Here is a 14,971-nt window from a genome sequence, read left to right on the forward strand (position 1 = left end):
CCCACCCTAACTTTGGGGAACAACTGAAAAGATGTGGTGCAAGGGGATGAGCTCCCCTAGGGCATCTCATCGTGGACGTGCCCCCACTCTCTCCTGCACTGGAAGGCCATTAGAGCCTTCCAAAGAGAGTAAAACGGTGGAGCAATGCCTATCATGAGTCGAAGTGAGCGTTTACTTCTTAGTGGTGGAGCGATGCCTATTATGAGTTGAAGTGAGCGTTTACTTCTCAATCTCAGAGCTGTTGGTGAAGCAATGGCTGTCTTGAGTTGAACTGGCAGCTACTTCCCCCTCCCCCGGGCACGTCCCCCTATTGCTGGTAAAAGACAGATATAGCCTTTTTTTAAAAATTCTTCTTGCAGTTTATTGAGCAACACTGCTGCTTTTAATTCCACCCCTCCTTTGTTTATTTATTTATTTATTCCATTTTATATGCATTACTGGCTTATCCTTGGCTCACTTCCTTATTCCCCCAGAAATGCCAGCTGCATGCCTGCCTGCCTTCCCTCCCTCCTCCCCTGCCCACCTCGCAGGGATGTTGTGTGTGTGTGGCTTTGACTCAGGGGAGAAGTCCTTCCTGCGCTCACTTGGAGTTTTGGAAGTTCCAAATTTTGCAGGTTTAAGCCCCGCCAAAAAACAGGGGATGATGGGACTGCCTTGAGTCTCGGCGTGTGGCATATGTATCCCTGGATAAGCTGTCATGGTGGTGAGTTTGAGGTTTTTTTTTAACGTGCAAAATTGACGGAGCTATGGAAAGGGGTGTTGGATTTTCATAAATTCCCCAAAAATCAGGGGATGATGGGACTGCCTTGAGTCTGGGCGTCCATGTGGACACATGGATAAGCTTTCATGGTGGCGAGTTTGAGGTTTCTAACGTGCAAATTGACGGAGCTATGGAAAGGGGTGTGAATGGGGTGCCCGAGTTTCAAAAAATCCCCAAAAATCAGGGGATGATGGGATTGCTTTGAAACTTGGCGTGCGTGTGTATACCCCCATGAGGTGTCATGGTGCCAAACATGAGGTTTCTAACTTGAACAGAAAAAAAGTTGTATACTTTTTTAGCTTTCAATGCAAGCCTATGGGGGGAAAAACAGAGCTCCGATCCGGATCCGGAGCTCCGAGCGGAGCGGAGCGGAAGTGGGCGGAGCGGAGCGGCCCGATCCGAAAAATGGCGGATCTGCAAGTGAAGCGGAGCGGGGGGTCCGTGCACACCCCTAGTTTGAACCTGATTATTTTGGAGCTCATGCTAAGCATGTGAAGATATTTCATGTAAAAAATAAATAAATGGGAATGAATAGAAGACTTCCTGACTGTTAGAGCAGTGCGACAGTGGAATCAGCTACCTAGGGAGGTTGTGGGCTCTCCCACACTAGAGGCATTCAAGAGGCAGCTGGACAACCATCTGTCAGGGATGCTTTAGGGTGGATTCCTGCATTGAGCAGGGGGTTGGACTCGATGGCCTTGTAGGCCCCTTCCAACTCTGCTATTCTATGATTCTATGATTCTATGAAGATGAAGTGCTTGCCAGTGTAAACTTCCCTTCCATTCCCAGGATTTAATTCACTCGGTGAGCAGATAGTCATTTAAAAAAGAAAAAGAGAAAAAAAAAAAAAGAAACCAAAGGAACATTTTTTAGGCAATCCAACCATATATTTAGGAGAAAATATGCATAGCCACAGATATAAAAATGTAGAAGTTATCAATCCACATTTCACATAAGGAACAGTTAACTCATTCTAGTGAAGATGTTAGTGGAAACCATTTGGAAATTTAGTAAACAGAATAAATATTTAACAAAAACAAAAACCCACAACTAATTTGATAAGGGAAATGAAACATTTAGTGTTTGGAATTATACCAGAGGTCAGCCTTGCAGGCTTTAAATAATAATAGAATCTGTGCATAAAGTGGAAACACGTAATCTGTGAGCAGATTACTTGTGTGTGTATATGCATGCATATGAGAGAGCGAGAAAGAGAGAACTTGCTATCTGTCCACATGATGATCTACACTGTTCCCCACTTGGAAGTGCTTTCGCTGCAGGAATTATATGAAGCAACCCTCAAGAGGTCTTTTTAAGCAATGAGGAATGCTCACAGCCCCAGCCTACATCTGTTTAGTTGATTTACTCCATAAGGAACATAGAAAATGGCTTAATACTGAGTTAGATCATTGGTCCATCTAGCTCAGTTTTGTCTACACTGATTAGAGTCAAGTTATCCGTGAGAAATTTAAAACACAGGACGCCCCATATGTATTACTCAACTGAAAAGTAAAGAAAAAGACCCCTCCCACACCATTTCCCCCCAACACGTATGTTAAAAAAAGGAGTAGAAATAAATGCAGAAGTTTCACATCAGCCGATTCCATACAGCAAGGTAGCTGGATGGTTGAGAAACAATCACATTTGTTTCTAAAACACAGTGAGAGCACCATAGGATCTTAATAAATCACTTAACAGGGGAAGGAATTTCAAAAAGCATCGCTTTGAGGGTGGAGTTGCCCCACCCCGTACGATTTAGGGAACCATTGCACTTTTAGTGTGATCTATGTAAGTCTGAAAAAGCTACCAAATGCATGCACAGACATACATAATATGAGTGGTGCTAGCTAGTTAATCCTGAACACATCCTGAACACATAATTTCAGGGAGGTGGGGAAAATGGGGGTGTGATTTATAACATATAGCCAGAAAAATCATCTATGTTTTGATGAGTAAACTGAAATAAAGTCAGTTATCCAAACTAAATTTGCATTCCTTAAGCACTCAAACCAGTGAATTCCTCTTAAAGTCAGCTTAGAAACCATCATACCTGAGGTACTCTTTAAATATTTGCTTTCTAGCATTTTGCAATTCTTTGAGAATGCAAAGAACTGAAAGTGTCTGGTTGCTAGTTATTTGCAGCCTTGTCCATAACAGGTTCACTCTGAAGCAAGCCCCTACGGTCCATTGGGACTTGCTTCCTGGCAAATAGGCTGTAGTTCTAAACATTAGCATTACAATTACAACTTCCATTGCTGGAAAATGTGTGTCAGTTATGCTCAATCCCTTAAACAAACGTATTCGAATAAAACCCATGATTTTCCTAACAGATTACTTCTTTGTGTAGTAGAAAACCTTATCCTTTTTGCTTTTTTACATGATATGCTTTCAATTTTCTTTTCAAATTCAAAAATCACCCAGTGGTCATTTCTTGACTGAACACACAAATAACCTTGGAAATAGCATCAACCTTCTGCGTTGGAAGCGTCCCCAAAAATTAATCCCCATTTAATATACGTTCAATTTCTTCTAGTCTTTTCAGAGCAGCGACCCTTTTTTTCTCAATGTCTTTTATTTCTTTTGTAGATTTCTTTTTTGTCTCTTTGTCTGTGGTATTTTTCTCATGTTTCTTGGTCTTGGTCTGTCCTTTGCTGCTGTTACTATCTGCGGTCCGAGTACTTTTCGGATCAGTTTTTGCCCCTTTCAAGTTTTCGAATGGAGTTTTTTTTCCCTCTACAGCAACAGTCTTCTCATTGGGGAGCACAGCTGCTTCCCCTGTACCGAGTGAAGCAATTTTACCTCGGACTATGCTTAAATGGCGCTGGATGTATTCCTCATGTGGCGCCAAGGCCAGTGTCTCCACTAAACATTTCTCTGCTTTTAATAGGTCTCGCTCCTCAAAATACACGACACACAGGTTATGTTTTCCTTGTACGTTGTTTGGGTCCATTTTCAGAATTTTCTCAAAACACTCTTTAGCTCCCCGTATATCTTTCTTTTGGTTCATCAAAATGTCTCCCTTCAGAATCAAACCTTTGGTATGATCGGGATAGTATCTCAGGAGCTCTTCCAGAACTGGTAAAGCCTTCAACTCCTTTGCAGTCTGAGAATAAAGCAATGCCAAATTGAACAAAGCACTGCGGAAGCCCGGTTGGAGCTTTATGGCTTTTTTCATCCAGGTCTCTGCTTCAGCATCTTTCTTGTCGTCCATGGCAAGCATGCCCAAGTTAAAATAGCCATTTGCATCCTGAGATTCTTCTTTTATGTAAGTTAGAAGCCTTTTCTTAGCTTCAGGCCTAAGTCGAGCATCACCTAAAGCAATGGAAAAGCAGATTAATATGCAATTATCCCCCAGGTACAATATACCATGCACCACTATGTTCTAAACTAAAATCGTCATTATGTAGATTTCAGTATTAAACCCAACTGCAATAGTATCCAAGGTTTAATTTACTGCATATGTAGCGACATTGCAAAATAACAATAAAAGTTGTATTAAGTGCACCCTTTGCGGCTGAATCGACTGGTGTAGATACTTGCTTGCTTGTGCACATTAAAGGGATTTGGAGTGCAAACCTACGCCTGTCTACTCAGAAGTCTGCTCCCAGGTAAGTGCGCAAGGACTGCAGTCCTAGTGGCCATTTCTAAAAATATGCACACATCAAAGTTTCCTCATGTGTGCACTTTGTACTCATGTACTCTGTACTCAAACAGAAAACAAAATATAAGGAGAAACCCTCAGGGTGTGTGTTATAGTACAGCTTGCCAGCTGTAAGTGAGCGCCCATACCAGATTCTTGCATCAGCAGTGCAGAGTTGAATAGTGCTAATTTATGATTAGGATTCAGTTCTAAAGCCCTGTTGAAGTTCTTCAGAGCTTCCGTTGGCTCTTTCAGCTCAATGTAAACAATTGCCAGGTTATACCACAGGTCTGCGTTGCTCCTATCCAGCTCCAGGGCTCGAAGGTAAGCTTCCTTTGCTTGAAGAGGTTTGTTCATTTTTAGAAGCAATTCGCCCCTGTTGAGGAATCAAAGTTAAAGTTTTGTTTCCATCCATCTGCTTGCTATTAAATGAGTACAGAAATAGTGTTCAAGCCTAGGGTGGGGTCCAAGATGTGCCAAGTGGGCTAGGAGGAAAACGGGGTTAACTGAGCAAGAGAAGCACAGTGGTAACTTTGCTGATGGTGCCTTCCTGCTGGAACAGCTTTCCCCAACCCAATGCTCTCCAGATGTATTGACTACAGCCCCCATCATCCCTTAGCTGGGAATGTTATGTTGCTCTCCTGCCCAAGAGTTTCTATCTCTCTTGCCCGGCTTCGTCCATTCTCTCTGGCTGCCCCATTTGCTTGGAATGCTCTTCCAGAGCAACTACGTCCCACGAGTTCCATTGTAGATTTTAAAACGTGTTTGAAAACTCATTTGTTTTCAATAGCTTTTGGCATTTTAGCTTGATTTACTGTTCTTATTACTATGATTATTCTCGTATTTCTGTTTTTTGAACCCTTTCCCCCCCTTCATATGTTTTAATGTGATTTTAGATTGTAAGCCTCTAGGCAGGGTATCGCTGTTTTATTTGTATATTTTGTACAGCACCAAGTACACTGTTGCTGCTATATAAATCTATATATATATATATAAATAAATAAATAAATAAATAAATAATGATGATGGGAGCTACAGTCCAACACATCAGGAGGGCGCCATGTTCTGGGAAAGGCTGACCTAGATGAAAGGTCTCCTTTCTTGAGGTTGTTTGGAAGGAGAAGGAAAACTCAACCCGATTATAAAAAAGATTCTTCTAAGGGTGCATCCATACTAGGCTTTTAATGTGGAATTGCCACACTTCGTTTACTTGGTTTTTTTTACAGAGCATCCACACGACATCATCATCCAATCACTGGCATGATTGGCATTTTCAGACTACAGAAAATCCAGAATGGAAGAGCAGAGCAATCTCCACAGAGGTAGATCCCTTTTGCACTTCTCATTTTTAAATGGCTTTGACATGGGATGTAACATATCCAGCAGTGAACCTATCACAGCTCAACACACATTCGCTACAGCCTTTGCTGTAGTGGGCACTATCTTTATTACTCCATTTGGTGTGTGTTTTAAAATTGATCTTTAAATTAGCGCCAAAATGCTGTAAATTTTGTTAGCAAAATGCAAATTAAATGGAAGTGTTACAGCACTGTAATATCAACCTTAAAACAACAACAAAGAATGTTTCCAGCAACCGCTGTTAACTCTGCAACTAAAATAGCAGTAATTAGAAAGTGCCATTATAGTGCTGTGACACTCTTTCATTTAGGTAGTATATTTTAAAAAACACACACAAAAAATCTGGAAAATAGCTTTAGCAATAATATAAAGACTGATTAAATAAATACGGAGTGGTAAAATGGCATCAAGTGCAGGAATTATAGTGAATGTATGTTAAGCTTCAAAATCACCATTCAGGTAAACTGGACTTTCCCTTTCTCTAGACACAGCAGCTATGTCACACCCACTAGTGTGCACGGAACATAGTGGGATGAATATACAGAGACTGATATGGCCTCAATAGTGCAAAAAATCAACTGCAGTTTCTTTGGTAGCTTAACATGCAGCAGAAGAGCAATGGTAATCAATGATAGAACCCACCCATCTGGAAGCAACCTAAGGTTTAAAATGTTCCTTCCTTAGCTAAGATTAATGTGAAGGCAAGGGAATGCCCAGTTTGATTACAGAAGAGATTCACCAAAGTCTTTCAAATATATCTTCCTTTCTGGCTTATAAAGGTAGGGATTTGCCTAGCCCTAACTAGTATTGCAGGGGTGGGCAACTAGTATGCCCCCCAACCCCAGATGCTTTCTCCTACAAGTCCCATCAGCCCTCACCATTGCTTATGCTGACTAGGGATGATGGGAATATTAGGCCAACAAATCTTGAGGACCATGAGATGCCCACAATTGACCTCTATGGGCTTGCGCATAACTGCTGATAAACATCCCCTCCAAGAGTCAATTTGCTCACACCACATTTCTTCAGATTTCCATGTGCCACAAGACTCTAATTTCATTTCTTACAGTTCACTGGAAAAAGAAGCAAGGCTCAACCTAACCTTTTTAACCATGCATTCTAAGCCCATTGACTTCTTCTTTATTACCCTAAGGCAGCTTTTCCAATCTGACGCCCTCCAAACGTGCAGGACTACAACTCCCATCATTTCAAGCCAACATGAAGGCTGATCTAAAGTTTGTACAAGGGGTGAAAAGAAGGATCTATCCAGTTTGGGCATAATTTCCAGCTGATCCCACATGGATTCCTTTTCTTCTCTAAACAGTGACAAAACTGGAATTAATCCCAAATTACAAGGGCTGTTACAAGGAAAAGGAAACTTTTGACATTGGGAAATGATATATGTCCAGAGGGTTGGGTTTTTTTGTAAAAAAAAAAGAGTTGCGATGTTACGACAAATCTACAGCTAGAACTCTACGTCTTTGTATGGGATGACATATTGCTCTGGCTTTGTGCAAATGTATTTGCTGCAGAGAAGTTGAAATGGTTGAAGGGCATTTAACTATGTATTTTTGCAGCTATTGGATAGTAAGGTCAAACTTCTGTTTAATGTATCTAAATGTCTATGTGGAAGTCTGCAATCTAACTTCTTTCCCTTGGAATGCAAGGAAATGTGGAATATGTTCTAGCTCTGATAGCTTTGAGCCAAAACCTTTCATGCCTATGAATATTGGCTAAGCTTCTTTTTATGGGAATGGGGGCCAAGATTCCTGGTAAGGCTGGGAGATCTGGATATATGTTGAGGCAGCCATTAATTGCGTAGAGGTAGGCATGTATGCATTTGTCTATACCCAGTCTTTGTCAGTTTTGCATGTAAGCTCATTCTGCCCAATTTCTGAACCATTCTGAAATTTGCATTTATTTTTGTATGCACCTTTCCCAAGCATGTCAACTTTCTACACAACTTTCCCAGATATGAACACCTTTGTATTCCCTAATAGATGTAGTTTTATGGGCAATTTTTGAACAAAGAGCTCCACCACAAACTTCAGAGAGGTGCGGAATCCAAAGGATGCCTGTGTTCTGATCTACATATTAGTCAGGGAAGTGTGAATCATGTTGGTTTGCTTAAAATGCAGACCCAACAAAATTCTCCCACATCCCTAACTGTAGGGCATTACTCTTAGGCAGCAGGGTATTGTTTCCCTGTGATTTTTGTTGTTTTATCATTTTATTGCTTTTCACTATGTAAGCCACCTTGAGAAGGTTGTACCCGTAAAGGTGGCCTTCACGTATTTTTTACAAATAAAATAAATAAATAGTGGTCAAAGTCATAGCGGGATAACACTCCTTCCCCTCTTACAGATGTATTTTAGATTTTAAACAGTATAGCTCTCAGATTAAGACACGGCTCCCTACCCACAACACACTACTTTGCTTATAGTTACATTTATGGATGCAGTGTAAGACTTTAACAGAAATACCTGCTGATGTACGCTTGTTTGAAATCTGGCCTCATGCTAATGGCTTGGCGATACAACTGGTCTGCTTCTTCAAGGCGAGACTCGTTTGCCCGAATCAAATTTGCAAGGTTTATATAAACATTCAGATGGTTGGGAGCAACTCGTGCAGCATATTTTTTACCTGGAATAATCTGACAGCAGAAGAAATGGTATCAGCCTAGGAGGGCATCAACTAGAGGCTAATCACCAAATCAGAAACACAGCTAAATAGCAGTTTTTTTAAAAAAGATGCAGTTTTAAAATCTCCGAAGTGAGGTTATTTTGAATTAAGTATTACTTTTGTTTGCACTGAAAGTGTGTGTTCTACTGCAGAGGCATGCAATGAAAGACCTACATTTTAGAATGATTCCCCTTCCCCCCCCCCACCCCCCCTAATGCTTAAAGATGATATTCTAGGTCTACTGAAAGTTCTCAAAGAAAAGGCTTTTGAAGATCTGTCTTTCTACTTACCTGTGGCATCAATGATTTAGCAACCAAATAAGAATCTTCAGCTTCTTTGGTCCGGTTTAAATTTTTGTAAGTTCTTCCTACATTCATGTGGGCACCAATATCATCTTCAAATTTAAAGATAAACAAAAACACTTATACAACTTTTCTCTCTCTCTCTCTTTTTTTTTTTTTTGGACTCAGGGATAATATTGAAGAATCATGGGTATCTTAAATGGCAGCCAAAGAAATGCTAGAGAGACATGCATTTACCATACAGATTCAAAGTACGACTGAATGCCAACACAATGTCTGCCATATGGATTTGTTATAGTCCAGAGAAGTTTAATTTGCTGTTGAGAGCACCTTGCAAAATGTACATGGCAGTAACAAAGAAAGTTTAATTGTCAACAGTTCTTTGAACATGTGTGTTAGGATCTCAGATTTCTTAAGAATACTGAATTTCCTGCAAAAATAATCCCCCTCACTCCCTCACCATAGGAACATAGGATGCTGCCTTATACCAGGTCAGGCTATGGTTTACTTAGCCTAGTGTAGTCCACTCTGATTATTGGCAGGTCTTTCTACCTGATACTTTTTACCTGGAGAGCCCAGGGATTGAACGAGTGACCTTCCACATGCAAAATCGTGGCCACACAAGAACTAGAGGAGCCATTGTGGATCAGTCCAAGGGTTCATCTAGTCCAGCGTCTTTCAGTGCTGAATTGGTTAAAGAAATAGGAAACGGCAAAAACCCTTTTACCAATAGCTTAAAAAAAATAGTACCAGTGTTCGATACAAAATAAATAAAACATCTATACATATGTATGTTCATAAAATTATGTATGCCCCTATGACTTCACAGAATTAAGCAGGCTGTATTGGTGCAAGTTCATTGTGGAAGGACAGAGTCTGGTATCTAGCATAGGTTCTGGCACTACCCTCATATCCTGGCTTAACACTCCAGACAATTGTTTCCAACTCACCTGGCTGCACTTGGGTGGCTTGTATGAAGAATCTCAAAGCACTTTCAAAGTTCTTTTCATTTTCTAGAGCATGACCCACATTATTCCAAAGTTTGGCGTTGTTCTTATTAACCTGACCGCAGAAAACAAATATAAACACGCACACATTTAAGTGATTCACCTTTTCCAAAGCTTCAAAATCCACAAAAGTGTCTGCATGTTCAGAGTCCCTGAGGTGAAGTTCAGGTGAATCATAGAATTATAGAATAGTCAAGTTGGAAGGGGCCTATAAGGCCATTGAGTCCAACCACCTGCTCAATGCAGGAATCCACCTTAAAGTATTCCTGACAGATGGCTGTCCAGCTGCTTCTTGAATGCCTCTAGTGTGGGAGAGCCCACAACCTCCCTAGGTAACTAGTTCCATTGTCGTACTGCTCTAACAGTCAGGAAGTTTTTCCTTATGTCCAGCTCGACTTTGGCTTCCTGTAACTTTGAATTCCTCACATTCCTATGTTTGGCTTTGCCTACTAAAAAGCAGATATATCTAATACAAACAACTTTCAATTCGATATTATATTTCAATTCAATATTATATTCAAGGGTTAATCCATTTTAAGACCCTTTTGCTGATTCTAAATGTAATATCTGCCCAAAAAGAAAAGAAAAAAGAAAAAGCAATTCAAACTTTAATATTTGAAAAGGCCATCAAGAAAACACGGTCCTCCCTCCCCACTTTGTCTCAAGAATGCAGCATGCTAAGAAGTAGATAGAATGTTTGAACCATAATATTGTACCTTTAAAGCAGACATAAACAACGTATATTCCGATTCCCAATCCCAGTTCCTGTGCAGTGTTTTTAAGGCATGAATAAAAAGCACCAATGACAGACAAACCCAGGAGAGTTTTCTCAGCACACTATTGCAAAAAAGAAAAAGAAAAACCATTTAATGTAATTCTAGAATTTCGAGTCAGTCACAGAATGATAGTATTTTCTCCCCTTCCACCACTCCCCACCGACACACACCAGCTTTAATCCAGTCTCCTTTCTCAGCTGTCCCCGAACTGATTCATGTATTTACTCTACCTTTTCACAGTTAGAACCCCATTAGAGAGCCATCCACCGTGAATGCTTACCAATCACATGGTTGAAGCAAGCTATTTGGTGCGGGGGGGAAGGTGCTAGTGTATACAAATTTTATTTATTTTATGAATTAGAAATTACTAGCGGTAGGTGAGGTACAGTAGGTACAACCTACTGTACCACCGATTGCACATTCTGCTTGTGGACGGATTGTGAAACTGCTTACACAACAGTTGTGCAACTGTAACAGACAACCACTTGCACAACTGAAAGATTCAGCAGAGTTCCACAAGCGCTGTTTGCACAATGGCAGCATTTTTCCCATAATGGGGAAAAAAATGAACAGCAAAAGGAAGCAGCCTATATACGTGCTTCAGCTGAATGGGGAGAATGAGAAGAGGCAAAATATAGCACTGTCTTCTAGTAAGATATATCTTACTAGTAGACTGGGAAAAAGGCAGGATATAAATAAATATATCAGCTTGGTGTGCACAAGAGATAGGGCCTTTTCAGTGGTGGTCCCATCATCGTGAAAATCCCTCCCTTGGGAAGTGCATCTGGCTCCCTTGCTTATTGTTTTTAATTGGCTCCTTAAGATTGGTTGTATGAATCTGTTTTTAATTGAAACTGATTGTAACTGACTAACTAATGCTGGTCTATAGTTGTTTTAATGGTTCCTTCTATTTTATTATGTCTACAACAGAATGCTTTGTTCTTTATATCACTGGCATTTAATTTTTAATTTTTTTTTGTAAACTACTTGAAGGGGCTTTTTGCCTGGAAAGGTACATAAATACATAAAATCATTAATAAATTTAAGCCAGATGACTAGTAATAAATTACTTAAAACTAAATACAGTAACTGTTAGATGGTCACCCCCCACCCAAGATATATAACGATCACTAAATGGGATCAAAGATTCCATCTTCTGACATGCCCCTTTGGGACATTTCCCTTATGTATGAATGAAAGCACTATTTGATCTCTCATACATTGTGTCATCATTTTCCAAGTGTCATCATGCATATCTGTGGTCAGCTTTCCCAGATTTCAATTTGCTTTTAGTGACAAAGGACAGGGAACCAGATCAGTGTTTAGGTAGCATTGAATAATACACTGTCCTGTTCCACAACATCTGTGGACGTCAAGAGGAAAGTCAAAGTGCTTTTTGCACAGGGCAGATCAAACCAACACATTCTACCAAAAGGTAGAGGCCTACCATTTTTGTGTAGAGCCAGCTGCTGGCAAAGAAGCATACTTCTGTCCCTATCAACATGTGACTGGAATCAGAGGAATCATGTGCGGTGAAAACCACACTGAATTACTCTTCCACAGCTTCAAGATTCTTGGCATGGACTGAATCACTGCAAATGTAAGACAGCCTGGTCTGGAAAGAAGAATGAATTGCCACACACAAAGCTGTGTTCATGTTCATCAGTCTTTCACAACCTGATGCCCTGCTTGCTGGAGGATAATGGGAGTTGCAATCCAACACATTTAGAGGGCATCAGAATGGGGAAGGCTGATATACATGTTATTGTTGCTGATGAAATTAAGGGATGCAGTATACTCATCCAAAAAGAAATAAAATACCAATTATCTTATTTACCAAACATGTATATTAATTATATTAAATACTAAACATGTACATCAATTATTTTAAACATCTTTTTTTACTTCTTGTTAAGGCTGATGGAAATAGTGAACTAAAGAGGTGTGTGTGTTTTTTAGCACTCCTAGGTATTACTTTCTCTCTATAGCTACCAATACGACAATGGTAAACTTTAAAGAAGCACTGTTAATTATCCTACATGGCAATTCATTTGATTAAAAATGTTTGTTGTTGAAAAGCATTAGGAGTTGATAGCATCACCCTTTACAGAATGTCTTTTAGTCACGTTGGAACAGATTCTCCTTAGATACCCCTAATTTACATTTTCTTTGTTCTCATTTCTTTCTTTAAAAAAAAGCAGCACAAAGAGAAACAAAATTAATCATTTGTTTCTTTGATATAAAAAGAGACAAGTCTAATTAATAGGCTTAGGGTAGCTAAAAGTATAATTAGTAAGCCGTAGCAAATATCTTCACACCAACTATATCCTGATGGAAAGCAATTATGGCTGCTTCAAAGATAGATGTGGAAAGCAAATCTGGCTGAGAAAGCAGAGTCACACACCCTGAGATCTGGAGATCAGTGCACACATCTGAGCAGATAAAGACCTTCTGAATCAAGCAATAAGTCTAATCTGCTCCATAGGCCTGGCTTTCTTATCCCCCACCCCCGCCCCCAGTGGTTCTACACCCAGCTGGGGTCCCAATCCACTCATTGAAGAGTAATGCTCGAAATAATCATTTGTGGGGGATACAAATGAGCTGCTGTCCCACGTGTTCACTACTTCTCCACCCCCACGCTTCCTATGGGTTTCTGGTTTAATGCTAGCCACACTTTCCTACAACATCAGAATCAGCGAAGAAGTGCCCAACCAATGAGTATTAGAAACCCACTTCAAACCTTGGTTTCTGATTCTGGTTCGAAAGGCAAGTGATAACCATCGTTTGCTGATTCTGATGTCACAGAAAATGATGGCTTGTATTGAACAGGAAACCAAAAGGGAGAAACACAAGGAAAGGAAGAGGGATTAGATGAGGCCCATGACTCACTTATGATCCAGCAAAGCATGGTTCAGAGGCTCACCTGAGCTGAGCCTTTGTGTGAAATAGAGCTCCAAGGCCTGTATGGATTATTTGGAGCGCTGCTTGCTGACAGTGAACAAAATCAAACCGAACAATAAAAGTTAAATGGTGAGAACTACTAAGAATGCATTACTGTCTCAGAAAAGCACAGATTTGAAATAATACCTTATCAAGTTGTAAAGTTAATTTTACAAATGAGACAGCTCCTCATCTGCTGTGGTTTGCCTTTCCTGAAGTGTGTATTGCATTATTTATAATTCAGAAAGGCGGGGGTCTGTTTTCAAAATAAAATACCCCCCCCCCAAACCAAACATTTTGTAACAGACTATTGAGGTTTCAATTATAGTGGGTCATAAATGCTTAAGTAGCAAACAAATAAACAAAAATTGAAACTTTTTCTCAGGTATTATGAATGATTAAAATCACGTAAGGACTTCAAAAGAGTTAGTTTGGTGGACTACAAAGGAGCTGAGACGTTTTGAAAGTTTTATAGATCGCTGTATATATATGCACAACGAGAAACTTCTACTTTTAAAGGGGTATTTTAAAGCATTCTTAAAGGCTGAAATCCTGAACTCAACAAGGCTTACTTCTGAGTAGACATGTTTAGATTCTTCTTTTTAGTCACTAAAGTCTATTTTTATAAAGGGAAACAGCTTTCAAAATATGTTTTTTTCCTTCCCATTGAAAACAGAAAGTCTGTATCAAAAGGCTGTACCTAGGATTTGCTAACTATGTTAATGGAAAAAGATGGTAAAGCAAGTTAAGATATTAAGCCGCTGAGACAGCTGCGCCATGCATGCAAACTTCACAACATGAAAATTGCCATCTGACACCATTACCCCCCACCTCTCCCAAGCAGTAACTTTGAACCTACCTGTTGCTTGCGATCTTTTTCCACCCATGGGCTACTAGCATGCAGAATCCCATGCTGGGAACATATAACACTCGTTCTGCTACTACGAAGCCAACAGGAAAAAAAAGGTTTGATGCTGGGATGAATGGCAACACTATTAAACAAAGTGCCTAAAAAAGTAAAAGAAAAAAAAAAGACACACAAACACTAACTAGTAACCCAAAGCAGAGAGTGCTTAAACAATCATTATAAAGAACTTGCGGGTGGGTGTGGATAAAAACGCCTGTGCGCAATATTGCTCAAATACGAATTTCAACTTTACAGGTATGACTGGTCATCTAATGTTGGATTTATTCCTAGAATACATCTGTTTGTTTATTACCTGCATCACTTTTGCCTTTTTCAGACAAACATGTCTCAATTCATTAAGCCAGGATATGTATGGGCCTGTTTGCTGAGTGCTGCAAAGGGGCTATATGAACCACAGTTCCCTTTTTTGCCCAGGTCAGATAATTATGGTTATAAGATTTGAAACAAACAAGGATCTTAAACCAAGTTCAAAGACGTACTGCAGGGATGGGCAATACTGTGATACTGAAAAAATAAAGTAACAAACAAAAAAGAATGGTGGTTTGCTGGCAAATTTATTTATTTATTTATTTAAAAC

General features: G+C 39.9%; 1 protein-coding gene across 1 annotated transcript in view; it reads right to left on the reverse strand.

Moving 5' to 3' along the window:
• Positions 1-2,715: 2,715 nt before the first annotated feature.
• TMTC3 (transmembrane O-mannosyltransferase targeting cadherins 3) overlaps positions 2,716-14,971 on the reverse strand; it is a 34,840-nt gene continuing 22,584 nt past the window's right edge. The window contains exons 9-15 of the mRNA XM_063133815.1: positions 14,326-14,474; positions 10,467-10,587; positions 9,694-9,805; positions 8,732-8,835; positions 8,243-8,412; positions 4,550-4,776; positions 2,716-4,072 (exon numbers count right to left, since the gene is read on the reverse strand). Coding sequence (XP_062989885.1) covers positions 3,258-4,072; positions 4,550-4,776; positions 8,243-8,412; positions 8,732-8,835; positions 9,694-9,805; positions 10,467-10,587; positions 14,326-14,474 — 1,698 coding nt within the window. The 3' untranslated portion in view covers positions 2,716-3,257. The remainder of the gene's footprint in view (positions 4,073-4,549; positions 4,777-8,242; positions 8,413-8,731; positions 8,836-9,693; positions 9,806-10,466; positions 10,588-14,325; positions 14,475-14,971) is intronic.

This window comes from Elgaria multicarinata, chromosome 9 (assembly GCF_023053635.1).
Source record: "Elgaria multicarinata webbii isolate HBS135686 ecotype San Diego chromosome 9, rElgMul1.1.pri, whole genome shotgun sequence".
Classification (NCBI taxonomy): domain Eukaryota; kingdom Metazoa; phylum Chordata; class Lepidosauria; order Squamata; family Anguidae; genus Elgaria; species Elgaria multicarinata.